Source organism: Fukomys damarensis, unplaced genomic scaffold, assembly GCF_012274545.1.
Source record: "Fukomys damarensis isolate Sample0158 unplaced genomic scaffold, DMR_v1.0_HiC HiC_scaffold_5, whole genome shotgun sequence".
NCBI classification, from domain to species: domain Eukaryota; kingdom Metazoa; phylum Chordata; class Mammalia; order Rodentia; family Bathyergidae; genus Fukomys; species Fukomys damarensis.
The window spans coordinates 47,614,717-47,636,955 of NW_022900917.1; the positions used below are offsets into that span (position 1 = coordinate 47,614,717).

The 22,239-nt window shown below is 37.0% G+C and overlaps 1 protein-coding gene across 1 annotated transcript in view; it reads right to left on the minus strand.

The window, feature by feature from the left end:
- Positions 1–22,239, minus strand: part of Nkain3 (sodium/potassium transporting ATPase interacting 3) — a 303,871-nt gene that overhangs the window by 12,643 nt on the left and 268,989 nt on the right. Inside the window, exon 5 of the mRNA XM_010641319.2 lies at positions 21,198–21,258. Within this exon, the coding sequence (XP_010639621.1) occupies positions 21,198–21,258 (61 nt within the window). The remainder of the gene's footprint in view (positions 1–21,197; positions 21,259–22,239) is intronic.

Consider the following 22,239-nt stretch of genomic DNA (forward strand, 5'->3'; position numbering starts at 1 on the left):
ATGTGTATTTAAAATAAAGGACTATAAAATATTTTCAGTGATCAAAAATGGGAAAATTTTAGGAAACACACAAACAACCTGGGCTCTTGGGATCAGAAAAATCATGGTTATTTCTGGCCTCATTAAAAAGTGAAGTAACATTGTATAGCATGAGATTTCAAATAATACATTTGCCAAGAGGCAAACAAACATGCCTTTCCCCCCATACACTCAAAGATAGATTTTCTCTGCTTGTTGCCAGAATCCAGTTTTTTTCCATTAAGATCATTGTATTCCTTGCATTATAAGCCTTGATCTTTCTTGTTAATGTTTAATTTGTTTTTTATTCTGTAGCTCATTGAAATACTAAATAGCTTAAATCAAGCTTTGATTATATGCCACATGATAGCACTTTGCTAGGAACAGGTATACAGACACATGGGGACTCAAGATGTGAGGTGTGTGGGTGCACATGCGCTAAGATATACAATCCACAAATGTTGTACCATATTCTCAGTTTATGCAGGCATTTCTGTGAACTGTGATTTATACAGATATGAATTAGCCTACAAGTTCTACCAATTTCTTGTCTAATTGTAACCCATTCTGGTCAATGTCTGACATACTCTATCTTTTTCCTTTCTTTGGAGGACCTGAAACAAGGTTAGGGCAATCGAAGCTTTCACAAGCTAGATGGATTGACACAAACATCTGAGGCTTGCAGGGTACCCAACAACCAGACAAGAACATCTCCAGGCAAACCCCAGGACAACAGAGGAGCCTGAGGCTGACCCTTTTTGCATGGAGTTATGTAAGTTACCCGGTTACCACTTTACGAAAAAAGCAGCAGTGAGAAAGGAGTTGGTCTGAGACATTGAAAACAGTTTCTCCCTGAAAGGTGAACAATGCCTTTAAGTGGTCAGTTTGGGTTAAGTTTTCTAGATTAGATGTGTAATAAAACATCTGTTTCTTTACTCTGTTGATCCCCAGTGGGATTCTAGACAGAATAACACTTTGGTCTTTTTTCAACATCAGCCTCATCATGAAGTATTCCAGTTTACTTGTTCTACAAATTGAATGACCAGATAATTTACACAGCCCTTTTGGAGGTTAAAGAGGTTAAAACAATACACAAAATGATATAGAATATGTATGGTGTGTGTGGTGTGGATATGCATGTGTACTGTGTGAATGAAATGGTTAAATTTGAAAATCATAGTCAAAATCAAATTATCTCTAAAAATATAAACAGCACACACCCACATACAATAAAGCAAAGTTAAAAAATACATAAAGAAAAAAATGTGTCTCTACCCTGATAACTTAAAAATTAAAATGTAACATTAACAGAATTATTTTCAGCATAAATTTATAGGCTTTAATCCTTAATCATTTCTGTCTGTAACATATCATTTAAGGTTAGGGTTAGGAAACATTTTCAGTACTATTATTTTTATAAATTTATTTACAACCATCTTCAAAGTTTCTTGGTATAAGTAGCAAATTTGAAATTGTTGATGTCTGAAATGTCTTTGTAAACCATGGTATCTTTGAGGAAATAATTCTCCCTACTATTGCCGGTAATCACCAAGAAACTTTGTTAAATGAATGGTATGCGTAATGTATTTTAGCCTAAAGTTTTTTTCCAGTTACTATCATTTTTCCTCCACCTGAGTATCTTTTTTGGCAAAAAAATTATAAGACAAAAATAACATAAATTTCATCTATTCATGATTGTTGGTACCAAACACAGATGCTACAAAATTTTAGGCCCTTTCAGATCAACTTTTCATTCAGGTGAAGTATATAAATCAGTCCAGGTAGAAACAGAAGCTCCACCAAAAGTTTTTTTCTGAAGTCAAGATATTTCAAAGGGAAGTTATAAAACAAAATCTTGTGCAAACTTGCTCTTCTTTTAATTCTTTTTTGCTTTTGTGAAGATGCAATTAAGTGTTTTCCTTTTTAAAGCTTTTACGTATTACAATTCACTGAAAGCTTTGAAAGCTGGCTTTTTCAGTATTTTGTTTGGTGAATGATCTATTTGAGTTTTTCAATTGATCTTGAATGCAATTCACTTAAAATGTAGAAAATTCATTTACAAAAATATTCATAACCATTCCAGGAAACAGATTAACTGAAAAAGATTTTGTCAAAGCCTGGCTGAAGGACAAGAGAGAGAATGGATTTTTCCATGCTGACTTTGTTTTTCCTTTCAACATCAACATCTCTATAAAAATAGTTATTTACTCAACACATGGATGTATGCATATGTATATAAAGTTTGAAAACTAGTTTCTATTTTTAGTGGTAAAATATTATTGCTTTAGTGTTATCCAGTTATTAATTACCTGTGTACGTGAATTCCAAACTTATTTGTGCTTCATAAATTTCTTCAGTTAATAAAAATACTCTGTTGTTGGTTTTTCTTTTACTTATATGTTTTGATCCACCAAAATTTGTATGTATATTATTTCCATAAAATAATTTATCTTTAATATTTAATTCTTAAGTGAGTTACCAGCATTTTAAATGATGGCGGAGTTTTATCTTGGACACATCTGACAGTTTATGTCGATGCCATGAATTAGATTTTTTAAAACTAAGTAAAAATCATTATTGAAAATAATTTTTTGGAAAGCGTGTAATGAAATGGTATGATACAGGTATTACAAATGTTATCATTTCAATTCTGAGAAATTCTTTGTCCACTAATGGGTCATCCCATCGACCAGTACTTCTGGGAGCTCTCTGTCAACATTGTCAGCATATGCTGCTGTGGACAATCCCTGGGGACAGCTGGACCTTCAGGTACTTCTTCCTTCTCCATCTCCACACCTCTGTCCAAACTCTTGTCTTTCAAAACATTTCATTAGTGATCAGCTTGTGTACTGTACTGCTCTTGAAAGGAAGGTACCAGTAATGTTGTACCTTTTAAGCTTTGTGGAAATGAGCATTATTGCTGACTTCCTCACAGATTTAGCCATATGGTAAAATGAGACTTTTGTTCATTGTAAGTGTACCTCACCTTCGGGTTACAAGCTTGAAGGTACTGCCTGCTTCACATTTTAGATTCTCCTACTAGAACTATTAATAATAATGTTTAAGTTTGCAAAGTAAAAAAATCTAGGACAAAGTCTAAGTTATATGGGGTGCTAGGGCTTGCTGTGATGTTTCAATCAACTCAGGCCATATGCTCACTCTAGTTAAGGGCATTAAAAATGAGCTTTACTTTCTCTGCATGTCAGAATTCTAGTGTACTCTGCATGTCAGAATTCTAGTGTGATATAAATTTTGCAAGGCAAAAGTCAAAGTATCAAGATTCCAGAACCAGACAAGTCTACAAGAAAAAAAATCTATTAAAGATGAATAATTAAATATTAGGTAATAAATAAAGGGAAAATATCTAGGAATCCTTTATGGATAAGATGTAGCAATGAGGCTTTTTGGCTACAGAAGCCCACAAATGCAAAAGATGATTTTATTTCCATATGTAAAAAAAATCATTCATTTTGCATGTACCAAAACTCTCCACTTGATAGAGTCCAAGTAAAGGTATAAATTGAAGTATAAATGAAGGGTGAAGTTCTGGAATCAATGCTTCACTTAAAAAAATAATGTCAATGTCAAATCATTTTTTTTAAATGAAGAATTTTTTTAAAGTAGACAGTGGTGCATTCCTGTAATCCCAGCACTCTCAAGGCTGAGGCAGGAGATTACTGTTAGTTTGAGGCCAGCCTGGAATACATACATACTGAAATTCTGTCTCAAAAAACTGAATAAATAAACAAAAAAAAATTTAAAGAGAGACTTAACAAAAGCCTTGAAGACAAATTTCTAAGAAAGACTATCAGCTTTTGAATAAGTTTGCAGAAAAACCATCAGATTACATTGATAAGAAAGTAAGGCAACTATGCACTTTCAGATTCATTTTCAGGAGAAAGAAGACGCTGAACTAAGTTTTGTTCATTGGAAACAATGGACGCACTTCAATGAGACATAAAAAGTACTAGAAGAGACAGCCACAGAATTCCAAAGGTATTAAAGAGGAAGGGATAGATTGGAAATGTTCTGTTAGTCTTCTATCGTAATAGCAAGAACACTACACGGAATCTACTGTAGAAAGTCAGGGAATGGCAGAAATGGAGACATTGAAGGAAGCATTCAGGCAAGCTTGTAGGACAGTGAAGTTGAATTCTGTGTACAGTGGTGAAAGCCTGCACAGGCGTAATATATTTTGGGAAGAAATTAGTGTGATTAGAGTTAGCATCTACTATTCAGAAAACGTAGCTCTGTAGAGTGTCACTGTCTACACCATTTTAGGAAACTTAGGTGTTATCATCAAAAACCCCATGGGGTGACTGACCAGAAAAGCCTTTTTTTTTTTCAGTCCTTTCACATGCACTTCCTGTACGAGCTCCTAGCAGCACAGCCATGGAATTTCCTATAGGAATAATGCTATTTGTGACTGAATATCTTTGTTGTTACTCCCTCTATCCATCAAGAACTTCTTTTTTTTGGTACTGGGGATTGAACTTGGGTCCTTGTGCTTGTGAGGCAGGCGGAGGAACCACTGAGCTACATCCCAGCTACATCAAGAACTTCTGATAAGGATTCTTACCCAAATGAAAGGATTATAGAATCATTCTAGATATAGAGCCATATCTGCTCTGTACATAAAGACTCGCTTTCTACTTGTCAAATCACACAACCAATTGCAACTTCTCCATTCATCTATAGGACACTTTAGATCATGACAAAATTTCCATTAATGTTATTGACTCAATTCCCTGCTCAGCCACTAATAACTTGAGTGACTTCATGGAAGTAAAAGATAATATAAGGCAACTGTATTTCCCTCACCCTGTGTGTGAAGGACAGAACAAGAGGGCTGATTATCAACCAAGCAGCTTTGTATGTCATATGAAGTTGAAGATGTAGTGCTTTGGGATCATGAGAAGAGACCCCAGGGACCTGAGAGTTTTCCTGTGCTTCTCAGAGGCCACTGAAGTGCTAATAATTCCCACTGCTCGTGGAGATATTCCTGATGTTTATTATAAATCCAGAATTGGTATGTGGATCCTTCTCTGTGGGATAATCTGTTTTTCACTACTTTTACACAAATCTCTGGGTTTTCAAGATTTCTCCAAACTAGAAGTTCAAAATAGATATATGAAGACATGAACTACCAGGATTCAATGAGGAAAAAGAGATTAAAATAGAGCTAATGGACACAAACTATTAATCACATAGACATCATGTTACTTATACTTCTGATTTTATAAAGTATGACAATTTAATACAATTTCAAGTTTAATTCGCTTTTCATGTCTGAAGCTTAAATTACACGTTTGATTTTAATTAAACATTTCAAATTTTGTAAGTATTCTTTGTTTTATCTTTGAAAAGTTCATTTTAAATAGTAAAATACTTGTAATACCCAGAAAATCATATCATAAAAAATAGCCAACACTTGTGTTTACCACTAGAATTACATAAATATGAACATTTTTGCCAAATTTTTTTCAAACTTCCTTTAAAGAAATATGAGTCACAGATAGAGGTAAAACTGTCTCCTCTATCCTCTTGACTTGATGTTACATAATAGGCAGGTTATGTTGCATTCCAGCTTCACTATTTACTAGCTTTGGGACTGTGGGAGCATGATTTAACTTGTAGGAAGAAATTTGCTTACATGGGCAAGTTGCTTGTTGTAGTAGTTATCTATCACTGCATAACAAACCACCCAATAATAGTGGCTTAAAACAATCATCAATATTTATGTTTTTCATGAATCATCAGTGTGACCATAACTCAGCAAGAAAGGTTAATTTCTTCTTCCCAGAGTTTTGGGGTGCTTTTACAGGAGGTTGGAGGTGCTGGTTCCAAAGTTACTCATCTGTACAGCAGGCAAACTGGCGCAGGGTGTTGGCATTGGCTGCTTTCTCAGCTGGAACTGAGGACCGGGGACTCTGATGCTAACCACACCAGCTTCTCTGTGAGGCCTGCACTTTCTCACAGCCTGACAGCTGGTTTAAAAGCCTAGTGACCCACCATAGAAGGCCGAGCAGAAGCTATGTTGACCTCTATAACTGATCCGGAGAAGTCACACGATTCACTTCCACCAACTCTACTGGGACAGTCACCAACCCTATCAAGGAAAGGGCACATAAACTTCACTTTTTGATGAAGAAGTTAGACAAGAAATCTAGTTGTGACTGTTTCTGGTAAATGAACTCATCTGCAATGGTTAATAGTGTCTACTATAATTTTACTATGAAGAGTGAAAAGAAAATGTATATACTGCATAAGATAGTGCCTGACCAGCTCAGATATATTAGTTTCATATTTTCATCTTCTTTTCACTGGAATTAAAATATTTGATCTTTGACTCATTTGTTTTCTGAAAGCACGTTATAGCACTGTGGTGCTACTAGGCAATCAGCATGTATTTTATGAATGAAGTAGGGGTGGAGATTGAAAATTGTAAGTTTTCACAAGCTTTAGTTATGGCTCTTTACTTTTAGGATGCAGACATCTTTTATAATCTTATAAAATGTATGGAACCCTTTTGTTAAAAAAAAACCTTACGTCTCTATTCATTAAACAATTTATTTCACAGGAAATAAATCCTTTTTATTCCCAGGCTCCAGGTTATGACCCTTGGATGTAGAATTTAGCTTTACCTTTGATACACCTAATGCCAACACATGCCATTTCCAAGGAGCACTGAGCTCTTTCATGCTCCATGTTTAACCTGTGTTCACCAAACGACCAAAGTGCAGGTGTTTTGTTTCACGTTCAGCTCTCGTATATGCTGCCTTGACACTGAATTGAGAAACACAAAGCCTCTGTGATATTGCAGTTAGCCTAGAGAAAGACTCAGGAAAATAAGAACCAATAGACATATTTACTTTTATCCTTATTGCTGAAGATGTAACCCAGGGCCTCACACATACTAGTCAAGCTGAACTACACCCCCAACCCTGACACATTTATTCTGAACTTATTTTCTGGTTTGTCATTTTTCCCGTTATATAATTATTTGGCCTTTCTAATAGGTACTTATTTTATATACGTTGCCAAGTCCAGCCATACATTTTTAAGAAATCATTGCTCAGGCCTTGAAGAACTTGTGTGTGTGTTTTTTTTGTTGTTTTTTTTTGTTTGTTTTTTGTACTGGGGATTGAACTTGGGACCTTGCACTTGCAATGCAGGTAGCAGAACCACTGAGCTAAATCCCTGTCCTGAGGCCTTGAAGAACTCAATGACTGGGGCCACTTCATGGTGATTTACTTGTTTTGTGGTGTGAACACATAACAAAAAGCCTGGGGTAAAGGATTGCTATCAACTTAGTTCATGTAGAGGGATTTTGCAGTGCACCCCCACCACTGAAGGCTTTTGAAGAAAGGCCAGTTATTTCAGAGATAGCTGGCAATGAAATTCTGCCAGTGTTAGCAGGGAACAAGCTACTCTGCAGTGTCACTAATCTGCTGCTGTCTCTCATCCAAAGAATCTGAGCTTTCAGAAATCAAAACCTGCTGTGCCAAGCCACAGGTTATAGTTGGGTCAATCACTGTGCACCAAGTGGCGGCAGGTACAATGATGTGTCTGCTGGGCACAGGAGAGTGGACAGTGCCTCAAAACACTTACTAATTGCTAATGGAGGGGGTGGGGTGCAGGAGGGGCTGGCTGGGGCTGTGCTGCCACCTGCCTGGAAGAACTGTGTACCTCAGGAGCCATCCAAGCAGGCAGATGACACCCCATGCCAACTTCACAGCTATTTCTTGTTGCTGTCTTTATGGCGCGGGAAGTTTCTAATCTTTCAACTTCAGAAAGCTTGTGAAATTGAAGAAAGAAAGCAAACAGGACTAGAGAGATGTTCCATGACATATCAGCTCCAGATGGAAGAATGCAACGTGTTGTTTTAGAGGTTATGTGGTCCTGCCCAGAATTCTCCAACATTTTTCTCTCTTCTTGTTTGGTAATAGCCATGCAAAATATGCACTTCCAGGTTGTCTACCTTCGTCTCAGGTATTGATATTCAGAATTGATGTGGTTGAATTATCCTTGATTCCTACTTGGTGTGGCAGACATTGAGAGCGATCTCCTAAAGTATGGAGAGCCTGGAATTGGCCCCAACTCAGTCTGAGGTCCCAGCTTTTCCTCAAGCTGGAGCCTGGAGGGAGGCAGTAAGAGACCAGGGGTCTTCAAACTGGGGTGTATGTGCCCCAAGTGACTACAAGACCTCCCAAATAGTGTGTGGGATTGCATACTGGTTGTCTGTTGCTATCACGGAATACCTGAGCTTATAAAGAAAAGGAATTTGGTCAGCTCATGTTCTGGAGGCTGAGAAGCCCAAGAGCATGATAGTGGCTTCAGCAAGGATATTTCTACTTCCTCTTAGCATGGTGGGAAGGTGAAGGACGAGTGAGAGTACATGGGAGAAATAACTGGGTGGAGGTGGGGTTAGACCTGCTTTACAACAATATTCTTGAGAAAGGCATTAGTTCTTCTTAGAATTTAACCATCACTTAATGACCCTGCTATTGACATCTAAGTTAGATAGAAGTTACATAGTTAGAGAGGGATTGAGCTCTCAAGAAAGTCAGCACAAAGAATAAATACATCAAAATTATGGCTAGAGGCAAATTTGAAGAGGATCAGGGGTCAGAATGTAAAAGCAATAGCCAGGCCTGCATGTCGCCTGGACATAGCAATTTGAGACTATACTACAATTAGCACCACCTGGTCCAGTAATCCCAGATAGGCATCAGATGCCCACGTGGGTGACCAGAGAATGTGGACCCATCCTTTCCAAAAATGCTTTGGTTCTTTCCATGTAACCTTGCTACGTGACTCATTTCTCTACTGGACCAATGCTGGCTAAGTGGCTATGCTTGTAATCCTATAGGTTGACTGTAGTTTGACCCAGATTGTACTAATGTTTTGACATTGCTGAGTAAATTACCCGTGACAAAGGCCCATAGTGGCATATCATTTGGGAATTCCCCTGGAAATCCAGGAGCTATTCTTCTTCCCCTTATTTTCAATAAAACTCTCCTAACTTCCTCCTTTGGTTTGTGACTTCATTCCTCGATGTTGTGTGACTATGAACTCAGGCACAATTGACATCTAACAGGTTGGGAGTTAAAATTCTCCTTCATGAGCGCCATCTCCCAAATCACCACCACAGTGGCAATCAATCAAATCTAGTTTGGAGGGGACAAACCATAGCCAAACTATAGCAGGAGTCAGGCATAAAAATCTTAATTCCAAAGGTTATATGCCTTGAGAAAGTACTATGGCCTTTCTGGTTCTTAGTTCTCTAATCCCATCCATAATTATCTTTATTTGTATTGCAATGACAGGCATTTCCACCGCACCTGCTTCGTCTTCAACCTTGGAATCAGGGTTGGCGGGGGTGCTGTTGGGGGAGCATATGTGACCTGCCTGTGTGCCCATGTGACAGTTTCTTTCAGCTTTACTTTAGCTTTTGACTGGTACTGATTTTATTCTCCATCTCCCTTCCTTCCCACTTACACTAGTAGGAACCCCAAGGGGAGATCTCTTTGTCTTCTCTTAGCATTTTAAGCCAGTCTTTGTAGGTAATATATCCTTTTTGTGCAAAGTGCACAAAGTGACTTTTTCCTAATGCTCTACTGAGCATTATGCCTTTAGATAAAGTGATATGCTTCATCCAGTTTTTCTTGAAGGATACCCTGGACCTTGCTCACTTTAGTATGTTGCCTCTGATTCTTGCGAGGAACCTTGTTTCATGGTCCCTATAGGGATGTTTTGACCATAATAAGCATTTAGTACTCCTCTGGTGGCACTCAGGGCTCTTTGTTGTGAAAGTTGTCTCATCTTTATAAAGATGCCTATGACAAATCTGCTTTCCTTTTCCCCCTGTCTTAGACCAATACATGTATGCTTTTTAGTGCTTATTTTCTCTTTTTAGTGTTGATTTGGAAAAAGTAGCAAGTTTTTTCCTTTCCTATGTTAGTGTTCATATTGAAGATCATATTTTCTATTCTCTTTAAAGTTTCTCAGCTCTTTGAAAGCTACACGATTGTGCTCTATTTCACTACAGTGAGTATATTCTTAACCCTTAGGTTAATCTTCATTTGTAGCTTGGTAATTGGATGGAATGACTGCTTATAGCCTACAACTAGAGCTTGGCTTCACTGGAAGACTTTTCAAAAATTTTGTCATTTTTCAATCATTGTTCTTATTCACTGGTGACTAAAGGTATTTGTGTTATTATTGCTGGGCTCATTTGGAGGAAAATTGTATTCTGGACAATTCCAAACACATTTCCCTTTTCTCTTTTTGGTGCTATCCTGCATTTTTATTTGGTTGTAATTATAATTTTTGTCCCTCTTTTGAGTTGACTTGTGAAATCAGAGGTTTCTTATAATCAATACTGACATTTTCTTTCCTCTTTAAAATTTTCTAAGAGTGTTCAACATTTAATTATGAGATAATAAATTTATAGAATATTTTGGGATCAATGAAGCAGAATAGAATGACTGAAGGTAAAGTCATGCTTGAAGGGAAGAGGGTTAAAACAGTTCTAAGAACTTGTCTAAACAACTCTAGACAAATTCTTTTCCCATGTAATATATTTTTTTCATAGTTCTCCAGTCTGATACATTGTTATCGTTCTTGTTTATGTCTACCCAATATTTTACTTTGCTCTATAAACCAAGCAACAAATACTTGTTGACTTTGAAGTCTCTGTACAATTCCCTTTTATTGTCTGCTTCTACAATTTTGGATGTTTATCTTCTGAAATATTATTTTATTTTTTATAGACCCGATTATTACTTTTAGTTCTCCCTTTTGTAGGACAATCTCCATGTAAAATGTCGTTTCTTCACTGAGCTGTATTTTTTAAATCCCTTTCTCTTTCTATGAATTACTGTTCAAAGAAAATTGAATCTGATCATAACATTCCAAAGATTGAACCCATTTATTGGCTCCACATTATCCAGCAGAGCTGGCTAAATGTTATGCCTGAGTCGGTACAGATGTGACAAGATATCAGTCCCCCTATACCCTGGTGTGTGTGTTTGTGTGTGTGTGTGTGTGTGTGTGTGTGTGCTCATGCTGAGTAAGGCTTGGGATTGCTAGCCCTCTGGGACAGTGGTTTGTTGTAGAAGAAAGACAATTTATATATCAGAATGCCTGTAATATTGGCAATCTCTTAATGTTAAACATGGAATATACTGGAAATTACTGGTACTACATAGAAGCCAGGATTTCTGTAAGTATGATTTTCGTCATCTTCCCATGGCCCTTTGGCTTAATACAAAGTTAACAATGAAGCCCCTAATATAATCTGCCATCTGGTCCCAAACTCTTTTGAGAGTTAGCAGGTCAGGAAATCGCTCCTCTGACCCTCCTAAGAAGTTAGCACGAAGTAGCTGCTGCAGTCAAAGGCTTCGTGTTGGCTCGAATCCTCTTCCCGGAAGTGATTTCCTATGCACTTGCTACTTATCTGCCAGGATTGTGAAATAGAGCACAATAGTGTATCTGCTCTTCTCCTGGTTCTTTCCCTCACAGACTGATTCACCCAATAGGTCTCAGTTAAATGCCATCTACTTCAAGAGCCCTTCCCAGGCAAATAGGCACCTCCTGTGTTTGTTCATTCCTGAAATGTCCCATTCCCCCTTGAATGACAGGAGAATGCTTGCTGGTTTCTACTCAGAGGTCTTCTGCTCAGGCAGCCTTTCCCTGACAGACCCTCTAGGGGCTTCCTCATTGCTTCAGGACTCAAAGGTACCGAAAACCCTAATCTCCAGTTATGTAATTCCCTGTCTTCCAAAGAATAACTGAGACTCAGTCTGCTTTGACACTGTGCGTTCTCCCTCTTAAACACGGCTCCTGAGCCGTCCGTGCATGTCTGTATTCTGTGGGTGGTGGAAAGGCGAAGGTGAAAGTTGCAAATGGAGGTTCTAGGGGCCAGGGCAGATGTCCACACTCTGAATTTCAATCTCATGGTGCATCTAATGGCACAGAAGCTGAGGTATATTACAGCTGTGTGCCTGAGAGAAGAATCAACATACAGGTGTACAGGTTTAGTGCATTACTAGCCAGTCTCTGATACAAGCCTGTATACAGCTGCCACCAAATTTCTGAAGGTGGTATAGAATAAATCAGGGTTGAGAAACATTAGAAGTTTTTCAGCTGATTGAACTGTAGCAAAGAAAGATGTCTTTGAAATACATCATTAAGTGTAATCTATACGTGCGCGAGCGAGAGAGAGAGATTCTATGAAGAAAAATATGAACAAAAAGTCAGTTTGGTATAATTTGTACATAATTTATAATTAATTTACTTTATATAACATACAAAATTCCATGTTTGGTTCCCAAGTTATGTGAATATTCCTTCATATTTCATTTAGATTCCATTTTCAAATATTGCTGCCAAAAAGAACACTGAATTATTATTTTTTCGTGGTCAATAAAGTGCTTAATACAAACAAGGGTGCTTAATATAAAGATGAGTGTGCCATATATGCCCTTTATTGCTACCTACCTGCATGCTATTTCTTCAAAGGAATTGTAAAATAAAGTCTCCATGAAATATTATTTGGTCTGCAACTATAGATTTTGACACTATTGTGTGCCATGATGTTATCTAAAAAACACAAACACCTCTTTTTACTACCTAATCTTTAAAAGCTTCCACTTTATTGTCTGATTTTCCTTAAAATGTTTGAGTATAACTGTATGAGTATAATCTATAGACTGGTGATAACTAGTTAACATTTTAAGGGCTGAATGATAAATCATCGTTTCAAAAGTAGCCGGAACAAGCACATCACCATTTCTTCAGTGTATCTGAATTAGAAATCTGCTCCATTTGCATCAGGATGTAGACATAATTTTAACTGGTAAATATAAGTTGAAAAGGTGGTGTTGCCTGACAAAATTCAAGAAATGTGATTGCCTGGAAATCCAGAAGAACAGTAAACACTGACCAAAGCCGTCAATTCTAATGAATCTTCATGAGATCTAAGGGAATTTCGCCTTTGAGAAAGGATTTCCAGTGATAACATGGACCAGCTATCCCAGCAGCAGTCAAGTGACAGAGAATGAGAGATGAGGAAGCAAACACTGTCAGTCTGGACTGGGTAGAAAGGTCTAGATGTGCAGGAAAGAAGCGCAACAGACAGAAGCACTCAATACACAGCAGGTAGGGCGTCAGGGTCATTTCTTTTTAATGTAAATTTTGTGTGGTTACTATTTTTGATAAGCTGAAGAAAAAGAGTGAGAAGGAGGAAGAAACTGCATGGCCAGGGGAGGGGATAAAGAATACTTAATGGAGTAAGATGCCTTAATATGCCAGAGGAATGAAGATTAAAAACAAAAAAGTCACAGGTGAAAGGAAGCCTCTTTTCTATGTCAGTGTGATGGTGATTGTGGGTAAAGATAACGGGAGAGAGAGCCTGGGAACCTGAGGAATCCATGATTGCTGGCTTTATTTTCTTTGTAACACAATCTCACTGTAAATCTTTTTGCTAAGGGTGAAGGGTGCAAGAAGAGAAGCGTGCTCGGAACCACAGTATTTCTTTACTTATCCCTGAGACAGAGGTAGGAAACTTTAATGTCTTGAAAAGGAAGGTAGGGGGTTGCAAGGCACTGACAACCGAAATCATTCATTTTGAAGGGATTTGGAGCAGTGCTGAGCATGAACAGTGAGAAGATGGGGAGTGAGGTGGCAGGTTCACCTGAGACCCTGAGAAATTGTGTCAGGGCAGGTGCTGCTCGCAGAGGGACTGGGCCGCTTAGGGACAGACACATGGAAATGGGGGATCAGTACCCACAGTGTTGCTGACGGAGCCAGATCAGTAAAAGCATTGAGGTTGAGGGGTAGAAAGGATTACATATTTAATTTAGATTTAAAACAGAAGCACTGAGGACTATGGCTGAGTGCTGCCACCTGCTCTTCCCTGTGGGCTACTAAGTTTTAGCCACTAATAACCAGGATAAAATTATGGCTCAGGATCTTCATTAAGTCTGTATAACACATTTTTTTTCTTACTGTGTATTCATTGTGCCACAGGGTATGAATTTCTTTTTTAAATTTGTTACCCTGTTTCCTCACTATCGTATCTGGGTTCCAAATCTTTCGTCCTCCATTTTGTCTTATCTGGATGGAGCATTCCTCCGTCTCCTTTGTCAACTTAACTATGTACCACTGCACAGCTTGGGCTGTTCATAATGGTGAGAATCTGTGATCGATGCCCTGTCTGAGGAAGAAAATTAGGAGTATGGCAGGCACGGGTATGTAGTGCTTATTTTAGGGATAGGCTGATGCTTCACATGTTATGACTATAAATCTGGAGCAGAGAGATCAGGATGGCTTGAAATGGTTCCTGATACTGACTACTTGACAATCAGTTAAGAATAAAATGTGACATATCTGATTCCACTTGAAATATCCTCACCCATGAGCACAGTCTATATAATCACAACATTAGAGCTGTAGAGTGTCTTTATAATTAACCAAAGAGGTAATGTGATGTGTTGATAGTCACAGAAGCAGGTATTGGCAGAGTTAGGATCTTCACTTAAATAATTTCTAACATCCACTTTCAAGTGGAAGCACAGAAAATTAGAACCCCTTCTGGAGTGTGGCTATTGCTTGCTGGTATCAATTTTCTGTCAAAGAAAAAAAAAGCCATTCTTAGTAACTGTTACGGTTTAAATGTCACCCAATGGCCTGCATGTTAAAGGTTTAGTCTCCATCTGTGATAATCTTGGGAGGTGGTGGAACCTTTAGGAGGTGGGGTCTTAATAGAAGGAAATTGTATCATTTAGAGCAGGATCTGGCAGGGGATACTGGGGAGACTGCACTCTTGCCTGTCTCTCTCTTTGCATCCTAGCTGACATGAGGTGAGCAGCCTCTTCTCCCATTGGCTTCTTCCATGATATACTGTACTGCCAAAGCAATGGGTCCAAGTGATCATGCACTGAACTATGAGCCAAAATAAACCTTTCCTCTCGATAATTTGGTTATCTCAGGTGTTTTGTCACAATGATGGAATGCTGGCTAACACAGTGGCAAATGAAAATTCCCAGAGAATATAAGTAAAAACACATTTATAACTTACTGTGAATTAATTAGATTTTTCTGTAGTATAGAAGTGAGAATTTTAAATTTTTATAAAAAGTCAAGAAAATATATGAGTACAGTGACATGGGACAGTTGCCATATTATATATTTTGCACAACAAACATCTACTGATTTATTATGATGTTACATATACAAAAACAGATTCTGGGGTCCTAAGGGAGCTAAGACATGATCCCCACCTTCTCTGAGTGGGGAATGTAGTAGTTAAAAAAGTAGAGCTCAGGTTCACAGATATGTTCCAGGACCACTGATGCACTGAGAAGAGAGTGTGATTATCTCAAAGAATGGAGCCTTCATAAACAGGTTTAGTGTCTTCATGAAAAAGTGTCTGGACAGCTGCGTTACCTATCCACCATATGAGAATACAATTTAAAGACTTCTATATATAAACCAGGAAGTGGGCCTTCCCCAGACTCAAAGTCTGTAGGTCTTACTTTTGGACTTTCTTCCCAGTATAAAAGCTATCCTGTGTATAGTACCATGCTGTGGTAACAGGTAAAGAAACTGAGAGAGGAGGGGAAGATGTCTCATCTAGTGATGATGGCACTGGATGTGGCAAGCAAGGGAAGAATCAAGAGTGTACCCAAATTTCTAGTTTGAATAATGAGTAGTCATTTGTATAAATGCAAATGGAGAATAGAAAAGGAAGCTTTTTCTCTCCATTTTCTGCCAATAGAAGCACCAGTCATCCTTTTGAATCCATTTGTTCACGCCTTGATACATTTAGTATTCACTTACTGAATATTGTATAGAATACTCATGTTAGGAAGTAAGCATGGCCCCAGTAAATAACACATCAAAAAACTATAGGGGTCAGGGATTTAGCTCAGTGGTGCAGCTGCGTGCCTTGAAAGTGCAAGGTCCCAAATTTGATCCCTGGTACCAAAACAACAACAACAACAAACTATAGTTTGTGCAATGTTCCTAAGGAAAATGTAAAATGTACAATGAAAGCATGTAACAATGCATCACAGTTGCCTTAATCTAGCCTGAGAAAAGCCACTAAATTTGAGAAGAGGCAGTTGTATGTAAGACAGTATATGGACAGAGAGAGGGATAAAGTCCTGGGTGTGGAAAAAAATGGATTAAGGAAAACAGTTGTAGCTGGAGATAGGTAAATTAAGAGAGAAGAAACTATGACTATGGTTATTCACTGGTCATGCTGACTTCTTAAGAAGATACACAGTTATTTAGGTTCCAAGTCTAGGGTTGACTTGACTGGTTCTAGCGACAAGGCTTCTCTTTGTCTTGTGACTGGAGAGAGTTGCTTGATTCATGGTTTGGGTGTTTGGGTGCTGATGATATTCTTCTTGAGAGAGACTTTCTTAGTAACTTACTTATGATTTGGAATCCTGTGTTTCAGCCATAGCACTTCAGCTTGAAGCCTATCCTGTTTTGTGCAACCTTCCCACTTGTGGGCTGTCTCACAATTACTGGTTGTTACTCTTTGACAGTAGCTTAGTCTTCTTGGACACAGTTTGCGGAGTTGAGTCCCAAATATCTGCCTTATTTTGGATGTATTTGTTCTCTCAGAGATGTTTTGTTCCAGGGTCCACAGTACAGTGGAGGTTTAATTCATTTCTATATTCTGACCTTCAAAATCATTAAAAATACATCTAATTATGGTAAAGAAATGCAGAACTTCCACTTTCCCCCACAAATATTTGTAGATGCATAAAACATTTCACTAAATTCTAAATATAAGACAGTATCATCTAATCAAACTTAAAGATCTCAAAATGTGTTTAGAAAAAAATGAGTTGCCAGGCCCAGAGAATCTACTTAATAATATAAATTTAACAAACATTTCTTTATTTTTATTTTATTTTATTATTTTTTTGGTACTGGGGATTGAACCTAGGTCCTTGTGCTTGCGAGGCAGGCAGTAGAACCACTGAGCTAAATTCCAAGCAAACATTTCTTTATTAAATGTAAAGTGAAAAGCACCTTTGTAAGCTCTAGGTTTAAAGCTGGAGACAAAACAAAGATTCCACCTGTCTTCATAGACCTATTCTAGTGGAAGCTTAGCGAGTGTCACTGTCAGAACCTTCTCAGCAAATTCAATGAAATTCTTGGGGCTCTAACTCTGAGCTCTGAAAAGATAAGGAAACTGGACTTCAAGACAGAACCCAGATAGGTGCCAAAAGCAAATTCTACTCTCTGAGAACTAGTAGATTCTTAACTTCACAGTGGACAAACACTGATTCCTTTAACATGTCAGCCATGACTTCAGATCATTCTACTCAACTCATGCATTTCTCCACCTTTGATGCTCACAGCCCTCAAATGTCCATACAGCGCAAGAGGAATTAAACAATGGCGGGTTTTCTATTCCGAGGAACATCCAGGCCTTCCTTGTGTCTTTTTCCTGACCTCGCAGTCTACTTCTCTACTACTTCTCTGAGGTTTCTCCATTCGTTACAAATTAAGAAAAGAAAATTTGCAAACTAACATTCTAGCTAGTCAATTTCTTTCCTGTTTAGAATTTCTAGTAAATTTTTAGAAGGAGATAGTTTTTTTTTTCTTAAAAATTCTAAGTCATACCATTATTACAGTAACATTGCTGCACCTTCTTAGAAAGAATTCATGGACAGACAGGCACATACGTGAACACTGGCCAGCAGGAAGCCTCAAGGGCAGTAGAGATCTGAATGTTTTTCTAATAGCCACACTTCCTTCCAATGAACATTTCCCCAAAAAGTACACTGACAAGGGTCAAATGGAGCTATTTTGACCTTTTCAATGTAAAACATGAAACTAGATCTGAGGGGTTCACAACAGTTTTCACAAACTGTTAGGATTGTCAGTATACTTTTTTTCCCCTACCGTTCAACATATACAACCCAGATTAGACTTTGGGAGTTCAAAAAAGTCTCAGGTGCGATTTGCAACTTAATATGAGAAGTATTGCTGAACAGATCCTTTGAAAAAGCCTGGCAGTATTTGCATGAGTTAAACACTACTTTTCAGGATATTTTGCATCACCTCCACACTTCCCTGAATTAAAAACATTCTTTTCAGCAAGTCTCAACAACATAGTAACAAACTGGCAAGTTCATTTGCAGCAGTAGATGATTAAAAAACAAAACATTGACAAGCTTTTATGATTATAGTTTGCCAAGATCCTAGCGTCCCAAAAGCATTCATAGAGTTTGATAGATACATATAAATGAAACAATTAAAAATGGGAGAGATATAAATTGGGTTTTTCATTAGAACAAATGATAGAAAGCTTTGACCCCCACTTAGCACTCGGCCTTTTGCCAGCATTTTATTTTATTGTTTTTGACCTGAGATCATAATCTTTATAAGAAATAGTCAGTAAAGAGGCCAAGAGGTAACTAAGATGATGGGTGGTTGGAAATGAAGATTTCTTCAAGCATTTATTATCCTACAGAAATGTCTATCTGAAATATTAGTTCTATGGGAAAGGAGAGAAGCAGGGTTGTTATTAATTTTTAAGGCTAGCTGACAGTTTTCAGCCCCAGAACAGGGTTTAATTCTGTGTTTTTAATAATGCAGAAATTTTCAATAATTTGTGTAGGAATCAGAATGATAAATGTTATATTGTCTATGAAAATACTGTCATATCACATTATATTTATAGTTACCTTGCAGACTAAACTTTCCAGAAATATACTTAGATGGACTGGAAAGTTACCAATATTGTTTTCTTATTTTGCATTTAGAATTTGGAAAAACAATTCAAAAGGAATTATCTTCCTGACGGTGGGTTGGTAATGTCATATCCAAAGGACAGTTTGTTACTGCACCTAAAAGCCTAGTGTTGGCAGAAACTGCACCAGTCTATGAGATCATTGCAATTGGCTGTGGACATTACTTTTGCTCACATTTTCTTTCTGAAGGCCCTGGGAAAATTTAATTACATCTGCACTTTGGATTCCTCCTTCTTTCAATAAAAATGTAAAATTGCCTTTGTTTGAGAACTATCAGACTAAAAGGTTTGTGATTACTTTTCACTCTCCTCTCTCTTGCAGCAGATTATCATGTTAGGTTGGGCATATTTACTTTATTTTGAGCACCTAAGGCGCTTTCTGACTCTAATTATTATTTGAATTGATGGCAATGCAGCTATTATATCCAGATGTCTCTTGGTAACTTAATGTATGGTCCTAATAACAAACACTAGAATTAAACCATTAATAGAATGGGCTGATAGCAGCTGCTTCAATCTCAGTTTGATGGGCATTAAAATAGCTGATTCAGAGATTTCTGTAGAGAAATTTAAAGTTAATTAAAGAAATCAAAGCCAATGGAACTATAATATCTGTTAGTAACAATATAATCAATATCCACTGACATCATTATTTTAAAAGAAGGCTGTTAGAAGGTCAGAAAACATTTACCTGGATTAGATGAGCCTTTTATTTCACATGTCATTTTGTGTTTTCAAGTTTTACTTAAAATCACAGATCTCAAAGAAAAACTTTTTCTATTTTACTCTATTAGATAAAAGGAGACTAATGATTGCTCTGCTGTTTATCCAAAAACAAGGTAGGATTGAGTTACTGGCATCTTCTCAGAGCCTCCAATAAATCTAGTGAGGAGAAAAAAAACAAGGACTGTTCTTTGTGGGGGTGGGCTTTGGGGACACCTACTCAAAAGTACTTCATAAGGAATCCAACTGGGATTTACCAATGTATCAATTTTTGAAGTATCTACTTAATCCAAATCCCCACAACTTCCTTGAAGTCACAGTTTCAGTGAAAATAATTCAAAATCAACCAATTATCTGTGGTCATACAGCCTATCTTAGTTGAGAATTGAATCGTGGTGCTGCTCACTTTCTGTACATTAACTTCATTAGCTTGTGGAACTAATGAAACTCCTGTGACTACAGTTTTAAAAGCTATCACCAAAGTAAAATATATTGTCATTACAACTGTACTTTGGAAGTATCAGAAACTCTCTGGCTCATCGGTATTTTTTTTAAATCCCCAAGAAAGCATGTAACATATCATGCAGTATGTTTGCGTGTTTTCAACATCTGATACATTTAATCACAAGGTCTAATACTTCTTACAATTGACCAAATAAACTGAAAAGATATCCCATTGTCAACTGGATTCCATTTCGTACGTCATCTACTGCATCTATTGATGAGGTGCAACCTCAGACATTTTGGAATTATATTCTACAAAGAAGTTATAGTGCCTAGCTACTTATCTTCATTTTTTTGGTGGGGAGTGTACTGGTGATTGAACTCTGGTTTTGCTCTTGCGGGGCAGGTGGTGGAACCTCTGATCTAAATCCCTGGCCCATTATCTTCATTTTGTTAAAGAATTCACTTTATAATTCTGACAATAATTGCAATGCCGATGCCTAACCTCCAGTTTGGTTAGATGTGATTTGTCTAAAATAAATAACTTAAAAAAATAAATTTATATTTTCTTTGGTAACACATGAACATGTAAGAGAGTTATATGAAGAATGCCTTACATATAACCAAGTGCTCAATAAATGACATTTCATGAGCTATGTTGCCAAATCTCTATAACATATAAGGTTATGATGTATGTGCTTTATTTGGTGCTAAAATATGACAGCTTCTAAGCAGTGTATTAATTCTTTTATAATATCTCTTTTTTATATCCTATCTTAAAGGTTGCAACTTTTGGTTTTATCATAGCATTTTGTATATAGTTTTTATGTATATGGATTTTGCTATAATGTATCATATTGATATTATTACTTTTAGACATCAAAATTCTGCCACCAACATCATCGTGGTTGGTGGTGGATAAAGCTACCCCTTATTATCTACTCAAAATACTGTTTAGCTCTCTGCTGACAAGCTACTAAGATACCATATAACACTAGTCTTTAGGCTGCTGAGTCTGTGCATGATCCTATACAACTGAGAGTTTCAATATTCAGTATCACCTGATTTGTGTGCCGTTTAATTTGTCAACCTTTGATTATGACTTCACTTTGCCTAGTTCAATTAGTTTGGGTTTTAAATATGAAAGGGTTCATAGTCCTGTAATGATTAGTTTTGAAAGCTGAATCTCATCTAGAATGAACTCACCGGGAAATGTAACAGTACTTACAGGTGTCTTCCTCTTCCATGGAAATACTGATCACATAACAGGCATACACAAAACCAATCAACTGCAAACAAGAAAAGAATATATAACTTAAGAAGTTATGCCTAATGTCCATAAATATAAAGAATAGGTGTTAGTAACATCTATACAATTATAATAGAAAAACTTATTTTAAACAATAGCTATAACTTCAAAGAATCTTTGCATTTCTATGTTAACTTAATAGCTTTTTCAAAAATACACAGTAGCACTAGGGAGGCTGATACAGGGGGATTGTGAGTTTGAGGCTAGCTTGAACTACACAAGAAGACTCTGTCTCATAAAAGCATAAACAAACACAGGACCGAGGGAAAATAATTTCTAGATATTTCTTGTAGATTTTGATACAGAATTTAAAAATAAGTATAGCGTATTCACAGCACATATTTTTACTATATACAGAGCAATTTGTACTAGATTTATTATTACTACAACTATTTTAATGCTTAGAAACCAAAAAAGAAATCAAAATTTGCTGCTTATAAGTTAAACAGCAATCATGTCCTTATTTGAAATGTTCTGGGATGTAAATTCTATCTAGCTACTAAATTGTTTTGTTAATTATATAATAAGAAAATGCAGTAAGTTTCTGGTGATTAGTTGTGATAAAATGAAATAGAAGACATCATTTATACTTTGTATGCTAGTGGTTCAAAGAATAAATCCAAGCACAGAGTACAGCTTTTATAGCTTCTCATATTGTTTTCTGCTCTTATTATACTGAGAAAATGATTTTTACTCCATGGAGCCAGAGACATTGCAATTCCTGGAGGACAAAATTGTCGACAAATCAATTTTAGTCTAAGATTATTCTAAGTTGTTTGATAGGTATGAAAAATAGCTGCTTCAACAGCTGAAGAAGTTTATCTTCTTTCCTTTCTTTCCATTGTTAGTCTGTTTCCTCCTCCTATCTGTATTATAAAATAATATTTACAAAAGAAACTTTTCTAGTATCCCCAGTATCAAAGGTTGAAGTTCCATTGCCTTATTTTGGGTCTGCTTCCAT